We start from the raw sequence: 18,588 nt of genomic DNA, 5'->3' as shown, positions 1-18,588 counted from the left end.
TCATAATGAGACAGTAAGGGAGACATGGCATCATGTTATCTTTACAGGAGCTTTTCTATGTACTGTAAGGATGGAGAGAAGATGTACTATGTCATGTACTATTTTTTTTCCCTCCAAAATTCTAGTCTACTCATGGTGGCTGTGACTGATGGAAACATGGTTATTAATCAAACTAATATTTATCTGGGAATTGAAAAAATAGACAAGGGCAAGTAGTATTGCTGCTACCGTCAACTTAGCTTCTCAACAAAGGCACAGTCAGGGCATTTATGTGGATAAGCTCAGCCAATTACTGTGCTTCTGTGCCGTGACTGGGGAGGACTGGATTTTACTGCATTTTCCAAAAGTCAGTGCAAATGCAGTCCAGAGTTTAATCAGTACTGGATAATAGCCCTTGGCAGCTTTGGGTGGATGGCATTCTCCACCTGCCCAGCTGGGTACCATGCCCTAAGCACCCACATTTGATGCACATTCATGATTTCTTGGTTGCTTATAGTCATCTCCCCCATCTGTTTGAGTGGCAGAGTGCCCATTCCACAACAGTCTAATATTCTAATAGTTGTTCTTAACCACTTTTGGGTAACACATAATTTTTAGCATCTGACGAAATCTGTGGACCCGCTTCTTAACAAAGTACACGCACACGCAATTATATAAACATATGTATAAAGTTTCACAAGCTGCTGCACCTTCCCACACCTCCAGAGGACCATAATGAAGTGCTGAACTTCAAGTTAAGAACTTGCCCTGAGACACAGAGAGTAGGCAAAATAACCTTGTTTTCCCCAAATATCAAGGATAACTATATATATTTAAAAAAAAAAAAACACCCACTGTATGCTTAGGAGACAGAACAAAAGCAATGCTAAACAGTTAAAGCAATGTGCTAGAAAAGCAGATAGGGTGATTCAGGAGTGGCTTCATGGAAACAAGTTTGTGCATCATCCACATAAAGACAGGATTTTGACTGGGAAAAAGAATCCTTCCAGGATGAGGGAAACTATAAGCAAAGGCATGGAGACGTGAAAGTACAACAGTCCATCTGCTGTGGCACAAATGGAAAACACATGGGAAGGTAGAGAGGAGAATGGAATGGTACAACAGAGTCAAATCATGATGAATTAAAATACAGTGCTATTTCCAGTGAGGAGCCATTAAGCTTTTGTAGTAGGGTAATGTAGTCCAGAAAGACTAATAGTGAGGGCAGTGGCATCATCAAAAGTCACAGTGACAGAGTTTGGAAAAGTTATGAATGTCTGAAATTGGAACCCGTTAGTGAAGCCACGTGGCTTTGCATTAACTTTTTAGGGTTGCTTGATGTTTGCTCTCAAGATTCATATTAAGGTAAATCAAGATGAACCTAAGATTCTTATAGTTGGTCAAGTACCAGTGGGGAAATGTGTCCTGGTGAACGATCAGTTTAGAATCCAGGCCCCTGAAGAGTTAAAATCTGTTTGGACTGGAAAGAATGACAATCAACTTGGACTGAACAGAGAAAAGAAGCCCTGCCACTACTTTTGGGCTGGGAGAACAGACACCGATAAAGCCAGCTGCAAAGTTAATAGAAAACACTGTTCCTGCCAAGGTCATGCAGCAGTTATAAATTACCATAATGACCTTCTCTTTGCCCCAGACTGCTTGCTGTTTAGTACTAGGCATACCCAATTTCCCAGCCACATTCACCTCAGGATAACACCCAATTCCTAGCAAACTCCCTCTTTTCCTAACTCCTCCTTGAAATAACAATTAATCCAAAAACTGATCTCTGCTTCCCTTAGATCATCTTCAGAATCCTTCAATGGGAGCCCAATTTATAAGAGATGCCTGGCTCCTCCTGCTTGAATAGTGGCACTCCTCTGAAGTGACCTCCCTTCTTGCAAGGCAGCAAATCTTATTTTGTCAAGCTACAGGTTTGTCCCTGGTAGCCTCTGGCTGATTAAGTTTGAACAACAACCCATTTGATAAAGAAAGCTACCCACTGTCAGGACAAAGTCAAGGTTCTTCAGGAAAGAGGTCTTTCTTTCTGTGTCAATGGCACAATAAAGTAACTGCCATACTCAGCAGTTTCACACATGGACTCTTCCGACATGGGAGGAAGTGATGTTTTGGGCAGGGTACCCTGATGCCTCATCCTTTGGATCAAAGTAGAAGGCAAATGTGGATCAAAGTAGAAGGCAGAAGGAAAATGTGCTTTTAAAAAAACTATTTTTCTGAGAAATATTTTTAGAAAACAGCTTAATTTAAGTGGATTAACAGAGTTCCAAGGAAGACGTAAAATCAGTCTAGAAAAATTATGAAAAGTTCTGTCTTCATTCATTATAAAGAACATTAACAAAAATAAGGCAATTTTAATGACGCCAACCACTTTGCATGAGATTGAGTGAGATTTTCATTGAGAGATTTCATTATAATGAAAATAGCAAAAGAAATGGGGGGATCCTGGATTTGCCACCAAGACAAGACCATAAAAATAGCAAAAAAAGAAGACAAGTTAAAATTGGGAGCTTAAACAAAGTGTGGAGCAGGAGCACTTGTAGAATCAAGGATCCAAACAGGAAGGCTGGCCTTTGGTAGAAAAAGGAACAGTTAATTGTCAAATTCAGAAGCAAAAGAAGAGCCAGAGGGTGACCAAGTGGGAGATTTTGAAGGGGAGAGGAGGAAGCTGAGATTTAAAATTCAATGGCTTCCATCACACAACACAGGAAGTGCTGAGCTCTCAGAAATGGAAAGGAAAGAAGGAAGTACTCAGCGCCAGGAAAGCTGATGAAGACTCTGAAAGAGACAGCCCACATGGCTCACGTGAGGATAACGTTGACTAGGGGAATAAAATAATCTGGGTACTTCAAGGAAAACCCAGGTACCAGAGGTAATAAAACAGCACTTTCCTCGGGTTCATGATATCTACATCTAATAAATGAAAAAATTTAGGCCATCTGATGTTTCGCCTTTTGACACCCTGCAGTGCCACAGCAGTAAGCCTTAGCTTTAGCTGGTAAAAATGTGGTTGACATGGGTGCAGCAGTAAATAGAACTGTCTGAGAAAATCCCATAGGCAGGCAATGCAAGCTCAGTGTCATGATGGAGAATAGCATGGGGCAAGCAAACACGTAATTGAAGAATTCAATGGAAGCAATGGTGAAAGATTGACTAACTCTGTAGAAAGCACTGACCACATCTTGGGTTTAATAAATGCCTGTGCTGTTTTGGATAGCAGCCAAACTCATAAACATGCTCATACACACACACACATCATTTCTGCTGATATCTGTTTCCTTTCCTCTCTTAATCAAGGAGTAACTTTTGTTGTAACTGCATTTCAAAAACAAAAAGTCACTCCCAAGCTCATACCTATGCTTGCAAGCAACCTCCTTATCCACTCCACCTTTTCCTATTCCACTTTTGCTGTATGGGAAGAACCTGGAGATATGACCTTACCGAACCGAACCATGCAGGCAATAAAATGGGATCAACCTTAGGTTTAGAAAATCCTGCCCCAGGAATCATCCCCAAGCCAGGATTTGTGACAAACAGCATTCTCAGAGACTCTTTTCTAAAGCAAACTGATCACTGTTGAGCTGTCATGCATTAAATATTACGGGAAGCACCAACTGTCATCATGAAATCTTTTACGGGCACACTGTAAATATTAAAAGAGCATGTTAAAATTACACCATGTGCACAGGCAGCTGATGCTGTTTTATGGAGACAATATTAGAGAGCATGCAGAAGTGTCACACTACAATTCCCATGATCCCTATTTCTTACAACACCTCTGTGACTCTGGGCCACAATTTTAACTCTTTAATCACAGCAGGGAATCATCCAATTGATCGTTTCCACTGAAACAAATCTTACCCCTTACACCAGGTATGTAGTTAATGCTGTAGATACCTTTTTGGACCCTCACCAGTCAACTTTCTATTATAAAAATGAGGGCAGGAGGATTTTCTTTGAAGTTTCCCAGGAAGGAAAGAACATTTCACCTTTCCTATACTTAAAAACCATTGTGTAGGAGAGTATCCTAGGAGCTGTATGACCTGTCTGGCTTCTCTTAGACTCTGTGTCAAGTGGAATGGATATTCTGGCAAGATTAGTCTGCCCTGATCTGTGAAATCTACCCACAGCTAACTCAAGACTTATTTGGGTTGTGCCATGAGTCCTGCTTGCTTCCCAAAACTCTCCTCCATTAGTACACCACGATGTCTGACACTTCTCCCTCCAAACTTGAGAGAGAGAGAATTTGACCCAGAAGATATCCATTAAAATAACTAGATGGGATTTTGAAAATATTGTTAAATTTCTAAGGAGTAATGATAATATCACTATCTTTACCATGTAGAAGAATATCCTCATTCTTAGGAGATGCATGCTGGAGTATTAAGAGGGAAGTTACACGATACCTGTAATTTATTTTCAAATGGATCAACAATATAAAAATATGTAGTGAATATTCATACATACATTTATACAAACTGAGAAGTGAAAATATGGCAAAATGTCAACAATTGTTGAATGAAGTTGGCAGCTATAGAATTATTCTTGGTACTATTTTGCTTTAGCTTTTTTGTAGTTTTGAAAATCTTCATAATGAAACACATAGAAAAATGCAGATACCTGAATATATCTCTAGCCCAGTAAATCAGACATCCTGGGTGTGGAGCCAAGAAAGCATTGCTTTGAGCACCCAAAGTAAGTTGTAGGCACACTAATATTTGAGAGTTATTGAATTATAATGCTAATTGCTAATGGAGAAATAAATGCCATAGGTATGTGATAAAAAGAACAACTTATCTGGGGGGAGAAAAAAATCAACTCAATTAAACATTTCTATGTCCTCTTGGCAAAAAAAATATTGCAATTTTATTAACTGGCAAGAGTCATGTTACTCATGAATTACACAGAAATGAAATTTGAAGAACTTAAAAGAGAGTTTTGATGGAGAACAGGAGGATCAAGAAGGGCTGGGAAAACAGCATGATCTTCTCCTTCCAAAAGGAATCTGAGCAAGTGTTCAGAATTCCTATGACCAGAATTCTTCAGTGTGGGGAAGAATAGAGTTGTCCCCACCGCCTCATTATCTGGCCTGGTGGCAAAATCACCTGTGGAGCTTTAAAGATATATTGACTATTGACTGTTGTCCCCTATTGCTAACTCTACCCATTGGAACAGAATTTCTATATCTTAAAAGCTCCTAGATAATTCTAGGTTAAGAATCAGTTGCCTGTAGAATGAAACCCAAACTCTCCAGCCAGGTAAATTATGTGTCCTCAAGGACAGGAACCTATCATAGCCATCTTGGTACCCCAATGAGTCAGCAAAATGCATGACACTTAATAAGTTCTAAATAGATGTCAATTGGATGAATACATTGATGAGCCAGATAGATGAGTGGGCAGGAATTAGAAGCTCTGGGGCAACTTAGATAATTTGGATATCCTGAAATAGAGGTGAGAGAAAGGCAGGAGCTCTAGGGTCAGATGACAGGCAGAAAGGAGGAAAAGTAGATTCCAAAGAAAATTCCACCTGCTTTGCAATTTTCCTTGGAGCTCTACCTGGACTTATAATCTCCTTTGCAGATAAGCAGGAGAATGGGGGCATAGTCTTTTTTTGTGATATTTGCATATTTGGGAGTCCCTTCAATTATAAGTTCACATGGTGTTCTATCCATTTATGTTTACCTATCTTTTGCCTGAGGTTTAGGCAGGATGAAGGTTTCCTTTTAGTAATAAAATTACTGGAAATTCTTGTTCTTTGGCTAGTGGGCAGAAATAGGTGTGTTTCCCTTACCTGGTATACAAGAGGAAGTTGTGATAATTTCTTTGAAAAATATTAACCCAAGTCCCCACCCACAGGTGGGTCACTGGTGATTGTTTCTTTTGGAGGAAAGGAGGAGGAGCACAACAGAATAAGAGGGAGGCAGGCCATAAAATGAAAGCCTGAGCTCTGTCCCAGAAATGTGGGTGGATAAGTGGGACCTGGCTTTGGAAAACTAGTATTACAGGAAAATCTGTTCCTTTGCTCAGGGTATTATTACTCACCCATTTCACCCTGGCAAGTTCCTGAACGTGAACATTAGGTTAAACAAGGTGAAGAAGAACCACTAGTGTGTATTTTAAGTCCATCCTTTGTTCCAATAATGGAAACCTGACTTTCCTGAGTTCCAGTCAGAAGAGGTTTATGCATATGATTTCCAAGGTTCCTTCCAGCTCTTCTGGCCTCCAGCTTTTTCCCATCCTAATTTATCATACCCACTGTTAGGATTTTTGACTCACGGAAATCTTTGAGAAGATCATAAAAATTCTGGACCTTCGTCCCTGAAGTATGCCCATAGTCAAAACATGTATGCACACTTCAAGGGGTTTGTGAGCCTCTCTGAAGTGCCTGTTATAAACCCATACCATCCTAATCTGCTCAAAAACCTTCAAAAACTCCCCATTGCCTATTAAATACATCTCTAAAAGCTGTTGGCTGCTATTCAAAATTCCCCGCACTATGTATACTACCTATCCTTCCAAGACCAGTTCCCAAAATGCATTTATTTAGCTTAAATGTGTTCAGCATTTATTCCTTATAAACATTAAAATTATGCACTGTATATGCATATGTCCATGTTTATATATATGTATATATGTATATACAAATATATAATATATAAAATGTTTTATGCATTTAATAATATTAAAATAATATAATACGATATATTAAACATAAAACACTAGGTTAGTAGCAGTGGGTTAACAAAAATGTCTAATATACAGGACTTGCTATTAAGGAGCTTACAATTTAGAAAGAAAGATAAAATAAAAAAAATAATGATAACTTAAGTTAAAAAGTGGCACTGGCTATGGCACTCACCATGCTGACCTACCCAATAGCTTTTTTTTTTGTTTTTTATTCCTTGCTGTCAGGGCAAAGATTTTGTTCCATTGTTTAATTATCCTCAGTGTAACTGATTTTATTCAGCTCTTTAAAATTGATATTAAGTGAGAGAGAATCCATTTTTTCTACTTCAGACCTTGATGTGTGAATGGCGAAACATGTCAGGAACTGCAGCAGCATATTGTGACTGAGGGGAGTTTTAGCTGGTGGAGAGTGACAGAGAGTGACAGAGCAGAAAGAAGGAAGGAACCCAAGTCTTTGATGGAATGGTAGGACTTCTGACTTGACCAACGAAGGAACTAGCTGCCTCCCAAACTTCTTGTTATGAAATAATAAATTCCTTTATAACTTAGTATATTCTGAACTATGTTTTCTGGTACTTGAGTCGAAAGCATCCTCATTGATATAAATGCCCTAAGACAGGCATGACTAATGGGGCTGTGGGAATCCGAGAAGGCATAGACTAGTGGATGAATTAGGTGTTTAACCCTGATTATATATGTGTATGTATGTATGTTTGTATGTATGTATGTATGTATATGCATGCATATGTTTATGTATATATGTATGGATAAATATATGTATTTATGTATATATATATTCTTATTTTTGAAATCCTGAAGCACTGCAGCATAGTAGGAAAGATCTGGGATTTTGGAGTCATTCAGCTTCTGCTATGCCCCAGAAGTGGCAGTGTGGGAAGGTTATTGAATTTATGTGTGCATCCTCATCTATAAAATAATACAGTACTTCTTACCTCATAGGATTTCATAAGGGTTAAGTGAAATGATGTATGTAAAGTTCTTGAAACAATGCTTAACACATGATATACCTTCAACATGATACCTATGATACTGTTTCTTTATGCCAACGAAAATATTTCTTGCATACCTACTATGTGCTGGACACTTTCCTAGGTATTGATTACAGTGGTGAAAGACATCCAATATGACCCCTGCTCTCATGGAGCTTATGATTGGACTAATAATGACACAAATAAAGGTGTAATTACAAAATGAGACGAGTGTTATGACGTACAGGTATATAGCGCCATGAAATCATATAAGAAGTGAATCTGACCTAATCTGGGGGTGAAGGAAGACTTCACTGGGAAAGTGGTGTTTGAATCTGGGGTTGGGGGTTGTGTGGGGGGAATCATAATTCTAGCTTTACAGAAGCAAATACTTCCAGTTTCTTGTTCTCAGACTGTAAACTTCTTAAGATCAGGAATTATATTCAGATAATCATATACTCATTTATTTATATTCTTTGTACCCAGCACAATGACCAAGCTCATCACAATCATAAATATTTGTGGACTGACTGAATGAAGTTCTCTAACTCTCACTCCCTTGTCAAAAAAATGGGTATAAAAATGTCTATTTCTAGGAGATGAAAAATATAAAGTACTTGAACACATAGTAAGGGCTCAATAATTAGTGGTTGTTATTATTATTACTGTCATTATTGATTTATAATTTGCATATATTATCTCTGCTATTACATTGTAAGCTCCAGGGTAGTGGGGAATGTGTCTTATTTACCTTAGATTATCCCAGAGTTCTCAGCACAGTGACTTGCATAGAATAACTTCTCTGTAAGAATTCAGAAGGTACAGGACATTCTTAGATAGGAATTCAATTGACAGGTTAAAGAGACTATGTACATTAAAAAATTAATTATCAAATCTAAGTTAATCACTCTCTATAGGGAATATTTAATGCCAAGTTTCTAAAATAAAAATATATTTTAAAAAAACAAAACTCTAAAATCTTTTGTAAAAACACATCAGAATTCTGTGTGGAGAAAAAAATAACTATAGAACAATGTTTATAAAATATCATGCATATAATTAAAACTCATACCACTTATAGCCACCTGATATTTTTCCTCTCAGTTGATTAATCAATGAATTGATTGATTTTCAAATTGCTTGTCTTCCCCCCGTTAGGGAGCAGGATCATGTCTGACTTGTTTCCTCGCTACAGTCACAGAACTTAGAGTGGTATCTTGCACATAGCTGGTGAATAAATAAATACCTGCTGAATAAAGGAACATACACACACACAAAAATAATACTATACATTATTTACGGATGTGTATGTACATCCATAAAATATAAAAGGATATTGGAATTCTAAACAGGAATCTTTGGGTTGAGGGGTGTTGAAGGGTCAGGGGCGTGAGAGATGGGACTCAGCAGAGTGGCTAGAGCCGACTTTACTAATATGTGAAATGGTTGATTTCTTTAAAAAAAATAGACAAGGAGCACAAGATGAGAAAATATTAAACATTCTCGTGGTGAGAATGTGAGTGTTACGTGATTCTTTGCACTTTTCTGTCTTTTAAATTTCTCGAAACAAATTTTTTAAAAAATAAGAGAAAATTGAATGGAAAAGAGTGAATTAACTCTTTGTAGTTTTACAGAATCGAAAGCTCTCTGATAGGCTGTTACTTACACTTAGTCATCACAATAATGTTAAAGTAACTATTATCAGCCTTATTTTAATCAGGAGACAAATGAGACCAAGATTTTTGAGAGGGTTGCCGTGATCACCTCTCAATCAGGACAATGCGTGGCTGAGAACCTGACCTAAGCAATATTTCTCTTTCAAAAGATAGCATCAATTTCCTTGAAATATGAGAGTTAGACAAGAGGTAAAAAGAAATTACCTTTGAGGCCTATAATCCAGAGACCTAGAGGAGTTAAATCTAAATTGGTAGACAATGAATGAGCAAATTTTTTAATACAAATTAAAAATATGCTCCAAATGACCTTAGGCAAATTGCTTAAACTTTTTTAAGACTTATTTTCCTCACCTATGTTTACCCACCTCATAATATTTTTGTAAGGAATGTATAATTTGTATATTTATGTATTACATAAGTTGTTCAATTTATGTCAAAGACCCCGCACAGTATCTGATACTTAATAGATATTCAATATTTGTGTGTTTCCTCTTGGTTTCTTAAGTTCCCATGTATTATGTTGAACCATTGAAAATTGCCTTTTTTATAAATAAAAATGGTTGAATAAGTAAAAACGGTGAGGTTCATACAATTACTCTATGAATACAAGCCCTGATGCCACTATTAGCTATCTCATCTTGAATTCACATGTGAGGGAATGGCAGGCCAGAATTTGAATAAAACTGACGACTCTGTGGGGCTAGAGAGTCTATTTGCAAGGATAGATAAAAGGGATTTACAAGAATGTAAGGACGATGAGGATAGTCCAATTGGCAGAGATGGGTTTACGTAATCAGGGTTAGACAATTGCAAACTAGACAGCTGCTCAATAGCTTTTGGCACCAAAATATATTGACCAGCTGGGATATCAGTAATGCTTAACAGTTGTATCCTTATGATCATATCTTGGCCAATTAGCTTGTCTTTGACCACTAAAGGGTATAATATATTCTGATGTAATTGCCACATGTGTATCTGTGTAGCACATATTCTATTACGTTGATGTGTTGTAAAATATACACTAAATATAAATGCATTCGCTTCTGCAGAACACCAGGTTAGATAGTGTGATTAAGGGGGAATAGAATTAAACTATACATTGATTTCTTTTTTTTTTTTTTTCAGAAAATAATCATTATTCTGGGATACACTTTTTGTGAATATACTGAAAATAAAGAAATCCAAACAATAAAAATAATTTTAGGATGAATTTTTAAAGAATGATTACAGAAAAAGAAATATGTCTGGGGAAAGTGAGCTTTGCACAAAACATGCATATAAATAAATACAAAAGGAGAAATGTAATCACAGAAGACAGTGATTCAAGGACCTTAACAGAGGTCTATCTGATGTGTCAGAAGAAACATTTCAGCCATTGTCTTAGCTCTGAAACCATTTCAGAAATGCTTCGAGTTAGGTAATCTCCAGAAAGTGTCTTTAAATTATGGGACAGACTAAACAAATAAGGACAAACTATAAGATAACTGAATGTCATGACATTTCCCAGAATGTTTCATACACTAAAATTTAATACATTCAAATGTTCAGAATATGTTTAGAACTTGCAATGGTGGCTTTTGCTGAATAAAATTTGTAATATAAAGTTTTTACACAGTAGCAAAAAAAAAAAGTCATCCAGACACAGAACCCTTACTTACTACCTTATCCAAAATACATGGATAAAATATATCATCTTTAAATTGTTTTAATTTTAAATCATTTGCAGTTTATTTAATTTGACAGCTTCTGGAATTCCTTGGTTACTTTCATTAGCATCTCTGGATTGACCTTTAAACCTGGTATTGGCCGTATATTTTTCCCCCACAATATAGGTACTTGTTTGGCTACCAGTGATTGTTCCTTATCCCGACGTAAAGCACTAAAAGTACCATCAATGTTCCTTCTTCAAAGCCGGAGACCTGACATTAAGAAGTTTATATGGGGAGTATCAAAAATAAGGAAGCAACCAAACAAGTTACTACTTACATCTATGGAACTACTTAATCATCTGATTGGAGTCAAATAAAACACTGCCTGAGAGGCAAAGGCAGCTGTAAGTATGAGGAATCCTTTCTATTATACAAATTTGCTGGTGCTTTGACAGCTATTAAAGAAGCCCATTTTTCTGATCTAGGTTACTTCTTTTCCTTTTTTCAGGTGGAGGGCTTGTACCAAAACTTGGAGACAATAGATAATGGAATATTAGTAGTGGAAAGGACTTGAGCAATCATCGAGTTCAAGTACCTCATTTATTGATGAAAAACTCAAGGTGGAGAATGCTTCCATAACTTGTTACCCTTCTATGGCCAGTAAGCAGGAGAGCCAAAACTGGATACCAAATGTGTACTGATAACTAGACGAATAGCATTATCTCTAAATTGCTCTATCTTACTACTTTTTAAACCACCTTTCCCTTAAAAGAGTACTAAACATTTCCAGAACGAATAATCAGCAACTTTGCTATTGTGGCTTTGCTGTTGAAAGGTAATATTGGGAGAGTTTTTTTAAGTTGAAAATCCTGGGATAAAGGGATCCTGGGCATGATGCTCGTGGTGCTCCGTCTTCACCTTGCACTGGCATTCCTCCACCAGCATCACCACCTTGACCACAGGGGCAAGGCCAGTGCAGTTCAGCTGCAAGTGCATCGTGGTGAACTTGGCAGGCGAGCAGTGGGAGCAGAAGGTATGGAGATTCTGTGCAGCTTCAGGAAAACGAACAGACCCACATTTCCCAAAGCACAGGTTGTTCTGCACAACTACTTCCTCACACTCTTCATGGGTGATAGTCTGCAAGGCAAACACATCTCCATTAAATGATCTTGCAGCATTTCATTAATACACATGATACAGAAGCTATAGATTGTTAAGTCTGAGGATAATTTAGAATAAAATGTCAAAAACTTTCCAATTTGGGATATTCTGCGTTATCCAAGTGATGTTATCTGTAAGGGCATAAAGCTACCTCAACAAAAGATTTCTTTTATTGACTAAATGAATAAATTAACCTTTAAGAAGTCCCTAAGTTAAAATGAAAGTCTTATTCTATTTTGAAATGCAAAACTTTAAGAAATTTTGTCTAATTGGATGCTGCCAGTTGAAAAATTCTAATGGCTGACTTCTTATGTAAGTAATATGCCTTCCCTTTTGATTCCTCACAGTACATTGTACATAATATATTCTCAATACAAGTCTGTTCAGTTGCTCATAGGTTAGAATATCATGAGTTTAATTCTATCCTATTCTGCAGGGTCTATAGTACATTCAAATCTATGAAGTTGCATGGAGCAAATTGGCAACACATAAGCCTGCAAATCATCGTGCATGACATCACTTTTGCCTCTCCCATAACCCTACGCCCATAGCTTTATGTGCCTTTCAAAATGTATGAGTCAAACACCTTAATTTCAATTTCATTTGCAATAGAATTCAAAATAAGAGTTTCAAAGGAAATTTGATTGCATGATTCTTAGGAGCAATTTTCTAATTGCACATGGCCAACAAAGCAGTCATTATTATTTGACAGTTGACTTGTCATTGCTACATATCCTTGCCTTTTTAGGCATAACACTTAACTGCTTTGCACAGTCAATTACCTTATAATACTGCCCGCTTAATTGGGTAGTATTATTGGACTGTAAAATTTTACTCTACCTCATGTTTCTGTTAGTTCACTATCTTTATGTGTAAGCACCTGATGCAATTTCTCAATTTTAATTTAACATTTGGAGTATGGGGCTTGCCAGGACCGACGGGAGGAAGGAGACAGTAGAATGCTCCTTCATCTTAATAGTGTAGAATCAATGATAACAACCACAAACCATCCAATACAACATGAATTAGGAGATAGGTATTAGGAAGAGTATTAGGAATTAGTATTAGGTATCAGGATAGGTATTAGGAATTAGGCGATTAGGTATTAGAAAATGTGACTTTGCATCAAAATTATTTTTTAAAAGTTTATGAGAAAATGAGTCATTTTTGCTATGATTATATTAAAGTGATATGGCAGCTTCTGCCTAGAAACCTCAACATATTTTATAGACCTGTGAAGTAGTTCCATGTGAAATACTAGGATTAAGGCCATCATATATGTGTATGAGAGTATTTGGGGAGGAGTCCAATGTATCCCAACTGATCTACAGATGGAGTTGACCTACTCACCCACATCCTAATAGAGAGTTAGTGACACAGCTAGCGAGAGTTCTTGGTAGATGGCTCTAAATTCCCTGTTTTCTAACTGAAAGTGTTGTTTTATTTATCATTCTGGATAGAGCAACACTTTTGTAAAAATAAGAAAACAAATCTATGTGCCATCAATATAAATGATTATTAATATTGGCAGGAGAGTCACACAATTCTTGTGGCGTTTCTAGAACACCAAGAAACAATGGCAAGTTTAGAAGGAAATTTCGGGGTATGATAATAGTTTGCCAAATCCTATGATGACTGCCCAGGGAGAAAGTCTGGGAGTCAGGCAGGACTCAGCCTCCTGGCAGCCTCTTCCCTTCCTCTTCACCTGTCCCAGTTGCCCACCCCCTTCCTCAAACCCAATTAATCCCCTCTCCCCCCAGAACAGATACCTGGCTGAAAGGCACCGTCCTACAGGTCTCCTGATGCACTTCGTGGCTTTTTATGGGCAAGATGACCCCCTGAGAAGCCGGACTCATTTTGAACATGAAGTGGTGCCAGAATTTCTTGGCTTCTTCCTGAAGAGGTGACTTCCTCATTTGTATCCCATCCTTGGACTGAGTGAGGGCCTGGGTGCCAAGTGGAAAGTGCTCACTGATCGGGTCCTGGGTTGGGTGCAGTTCTCTCTCAGGCTTCTTCCAGAGCCTGCCAAACCTGAACAGCGTCTTCTCTCTTTGTCTCCGGCCCGCCCCTGCAGTGCTGGCACCTATCAGGTGTGGCACTGCAACAAACAGATCTGGCTTCTCCTCGGCCTCCTCTTGGTTGCCCATGGGAAGCTCTCTGCGATTCCTTTCTAGGAGCACAAGAGGAACCGCACTCTGACTCTGGTGGCCGTGCTGTGCAGCCTTTCCCAGAGTCAGGAGTACCAGCAGCTGAAGTAAGAGGAGATGCATGCTGTTGCGGGCCCCAGCTCCTCTCAGATTCACAGCCGGTGAGGCCTGAAGGAGAGACTCGCTCCCTGCAGGACTGTGAACAAGGAGCTCCCATATATAGATACAAGCCTTGTGGGATGAGGAGGCAGGTGGTCAGTAGCCAGGCAATGTAAACACATTTGTTTGCTTGAATTATGTAGTGCTAATGGTGTCCTGCCTTCACTAGAGTTTTGTGTATTTTAGAAGGCCCGAGTGAAAGCCTGGGACCCAGGGGGTCATTAGCTGACACTTTATCGTCTGAGATTTAAAGAGCAGTATTAGAGAAAACAACACATTCTTTGCCCAGATTTCCCATCGCTGTTATTAGAAGAAGGACCAGAGTCAACAGAACATTTCAGGTGCATCTGCTTTGTGCTGGGATAGCATAGATAAAACATGTTTTTATGAGAAAAGTATACCACATAAAAATTCAAAGCACACATTTAGCAGAAGCCTAAGCTTTTAGATTCTACACACACACACACACACACACACGAGCAGCCAAAGGAGTATATCAACATTGTAAGGGAGGGAAAGGAAGAAATAGGTGGATGTTAAAGAAATAGATGGATGTTTGCTGAGTAGAAGACTCTCCATCTTACTTAGATGCGGTTGGGGTTGCTGATTTGTGTGGCAAAAGAGTAAGGGGAAACTCATAATTCGAAGTCATTCCCCTCACCTTAAGAATCAAATACTCAGTGCTAAATTTCACAACTGGTCAGTCATCAGATAAACCCTTTCAATTGTTCACAAATTTCTCAACGAGATACTAACTAATAGACTGACAGGCATCAGTCTTCACTGAAGATGGGGAAATGTTTCTCTCAAGCAGACTAATGATTTTTTCTTTCTTGAACAAAGAGCCAGACTTGAGAACGTGGATTCTAAGAACCAGGTTTGATAGCTCTGGGCATGAAGCTGGCTGGTCAATTCTTTACCTTACAGAATCCACATTACCTCCCAATTCTAGCATAACTGATGACCAGGATAAATAAAGATGGAGATAAATATGAGTCTTTAGGAATCAAAGGAAAATCTGTTACGTGACTATCATTTGAAAATGTCGTAAATCAGGCCAGGATATGAAAAAGAAACATATGCAGGAAACGGGAACCCCAGAATTGAGTCTAATGGACTCTCCACACTATTTGAACACTATTTCCACTGAGAATTGACCCAATACTTGCTTATGTTTCTTCCCTTTTAGTTTAATGATTATATTCCTTGCTTTCAGTAACACACATAATCCTGGAACATGCTCCCCCAATTTTTAGTACTAGTTAATCATTCTTTTAAAGAAGTGACCCACTGGAATATTTTTGCCAGACACCTGTGTTCTTTTTAATAATCATGCCTGATTTCTGTGAGATAAAGCCTCAAGTAAGCCCTTTACCTACAAATAATGAACTATTTAAAAATGGACCATATTTTTCCAAAATTCTATCAGAAGAGACATATTTTACTTATATCAAATACCATAGAACCTGTAGTAATATTAATTAAGGTAAAGTTGATCTATCCTAAATGAGCATTAAGATTCGCCACTTCTTTTAAAGTAGTTTTTTAATTGCCAGCTATTTGAATTTCTTCATTCCACTCAGTTAGTCAATGAAATGGACTTTCCAGAGCTGGCCTCTCTGTCCCCGAGAATAATATGCTATTGACACCAACTATGATATATTTCCTAATTCCTTTTAAACTTTACTTTTCAGTGCCTAAAGTTTAATTGCCATCAATCTCAATATCTAGCATTTCCTCAAACTGAAGACTATCCCAGAGATTCCACTTGGGGTCTCAGGTTGATCAGCTCTGAACATAGAACAAAATTAAAATAATTTCTGTTGCATCAAAATTTGTAGAAGAAGCACTTGGGGAGCCAGGCAACATATTCCATACTAGGAGATCATAGAAAATGATAAAAACTTGGTTCCTGCCCTCAAGCAGCTTATATGGTCTAGTGGTGTCATACATTTTGTAACCTTATTATATTAGCTGTAGTGATGTCCGTTATCCATTTTAAACCTTCCTTTAGTCCTAAACTCTCTTTCTGATCCCATTTTTGGTGTTTATAAATGTCCTTTAAAAAGTACGCATGGAGAATTTCCTCTTGTTGTGTTGTCATTCTTGTTGAGAAAATGGACAATTACCCTGAAGGGTAAATCTAGCGAAGTAAAGCCTGTGTGATGAGAGCTATGGTATAGTAGTCTGTTTTCCAGTCCCATCTTTCACAGCTAAGGGCCGACGACATTCCCCTTTCACCACTGTGTCCTTTCACCAATTCTAAAGCTAAGTGTGTGACACATTATAGCTTACTCTTAAGAATACAAACATTTTTGTAGCTTTCAGCAAAAATATACTGGCTCTGTGGGTCTTCAGTGACACAGACATCTAGTCACCTCCCAATTTGGATGAAGCCAAATGGAGATGGGTCTGGAGTGGGCCTCCCGACACAGCGGGAAGCCGATGTGTGGAGAGAGCACCACAGATTGTTGGTGTACCTAGTAGCAAACGCCAGAGTGAAAGGCAGGCCTGAGCTTACATGTGCCCGAGACTGCTAAGTCCACTTCCTGGGATAACCTCAGGCCTTCGTGAGAGCCAGAGGGGCCAATATCATAATACATTCATTCCAATTTACAGCTCGGGCTCCGCATAATATGAGCTCTGATTCCAACTTGACCTGGTTTTCCTAGGCACTAAGATATCTTCGGGACTGGGCAGAGCTCCCAGCGTGCCTGTGAGAGGACAGTCACAGCTGCCTTTTCTATCTATCTCTCTTACAGACTCTCAGAAGGAAGTGAAAAAGTGGTCTAGCGCTCTCTGAGGAAAAAGAGAGAGGCTCAGCTCTTTCCTGAAAACCCCAGACCTAAATCAACAAAAGGTGAGAAGCAGTGTTGGGGTAGAAGGTGGGCATTAGCGTTAAACTGAGAGACAGAAAAGAGAATTAGGGTTGATGGATTTGTGGAAGAAATCTGTTTAGGGCGCATGCCATTGCCTCATAATGACCTCTCTTTTCAAAATATGGAATAGCCATTGTGTCATGGGAGTTCTGATTATTTAAAAAGAACCCTTTCAAAGAAGGCAGAATCTTTCTCTGTTTTCCAAAAGACAAAGAAGACGGCACATTAGAGTAAGTGGTTTCCCCTTAATCCTTTTGACATAATTTGCTTCAGTAAATTATTCAACATGTACAACTCTCCCCCCTGGACACCCCTCCCTGACACTTTCTATGTAAAGAACACATCAGAAAGGGCTTCATTCCCCAGAGCTGCTCTACTAATTGGACTCATTGATGTATTCATTTGTATAGCAAGTATGTGAGTGCCAACTCTGTGCTAGGGTCTGAGGATAAAAAGGTGGTGTCCCTGTCCAGGCCTGGTGGAGTCTGCAGTCCATAGGGAGAGTCTAGTTTATTCACAGCAAGTTACGCAAGGAACACTAGGCAGCCACCATTCCTGTGCTAATCAGGGACTTTCAGAGCCAGATCCCAAAAGCATCAGGTACAGTCACACTGTGTTTCTGCTCATTTTAGTCAATAAATCTTTGTTAAGTGCAAGGAAGTGCAATAGACGTGCAATCATTTGATTTTTGGTTAGGTAATAAATATATGTAGTATCAAAAGTCAAATAGGACAAAAATTGTATAATGAAAGGTAAATCTTCCTCTGACCTCTCAGGCTTCCTGTCCTGCCATGGAGGCAATCACTGTTATCAACTTATTTATGCAATCTTTTTATATTGTCACCTGCTATGGGCTGAACTGTGTCTCCTCAAAGGTCATATGTTGAAATCTTAACCCTCAGAACCTCAGAATGTGACCATGTTTAAAAAAGAGGTAATTAAGTTAAAGTGAGGTCATTGGGGGGGGGGGGGGCTATTCCAATAAAACTGGTGTCCTCATAAGAAAAGGAGATTAAGACAAAGACACACAGAGAGGAAAAACCATGTGAAGATATAAGGAGAAGATGGCTGTCTCCAAGCCAAGGAGGGAGCCCCCAGAAGGAAATTACCTTATCAACATCTTGATTTTGGACTTCCAGCCTCCAGATCTGTGAGCACATAAATCTCTATTGTCTAAGCCACCCAGTCTGTGGTACTTTGTTATGGCAGCTCTCATAAACTATAACATCACCCTAAGGGAACAAA

At 38.5% G+C, this 18,588-nt stretch overlaps 1 protein-coding gene across 1 annotated transcript; it reads right to left on the bottom strand.

Annotated features, from left to right (window-relative positions):
* Window positions 1–10,598: 10,598 nt before the first annotated feature.
* Window positions 10,599–14,906, bottom strand: CER1 (cerberus 1, DAN family BMP antagonist). Its single transcript, XM_019739137.2, has 2 exons — window positions 13,928–14,906; window positions 10,599–12,134 (listed from the first exon to the last, which is right to left on the bottom strand). The coding sequence occupies exons 1-2, from the start codon at window positions 14,426–14,428 to the stop codon at window positions 11,853–11,855; spliced, it is 783 nt and encodes a 260-aa protein (XP_019594696.1). The 5' UTR covers window positions 14,429–14,906; the 3' UTR covers window positions 10,599–11,852.
* Window positions 14,907–18,588: the final 3,682 nt, after the last annotated feature.

Source organism: Rhinolophus sinicus, linkage group LG04 (genome assembly GCF_036562045.2).
Source record: "Rhinolophus sinicus isolate RSC01 linkage group LG04, ASM3656204v1, whole genome shotgun sequence".
Lineage (NCBI taxonomy): Eukaryota > Metazoa > Chordata > Mammalia > Chiroptera > Rhinolophidae > Rhinolophus > Rhinolophus sinicus.
Note: the sequence above shows the minus strand (reverse complement) of the source record. Positions and strands in the feature narration are given on the sequence as shown.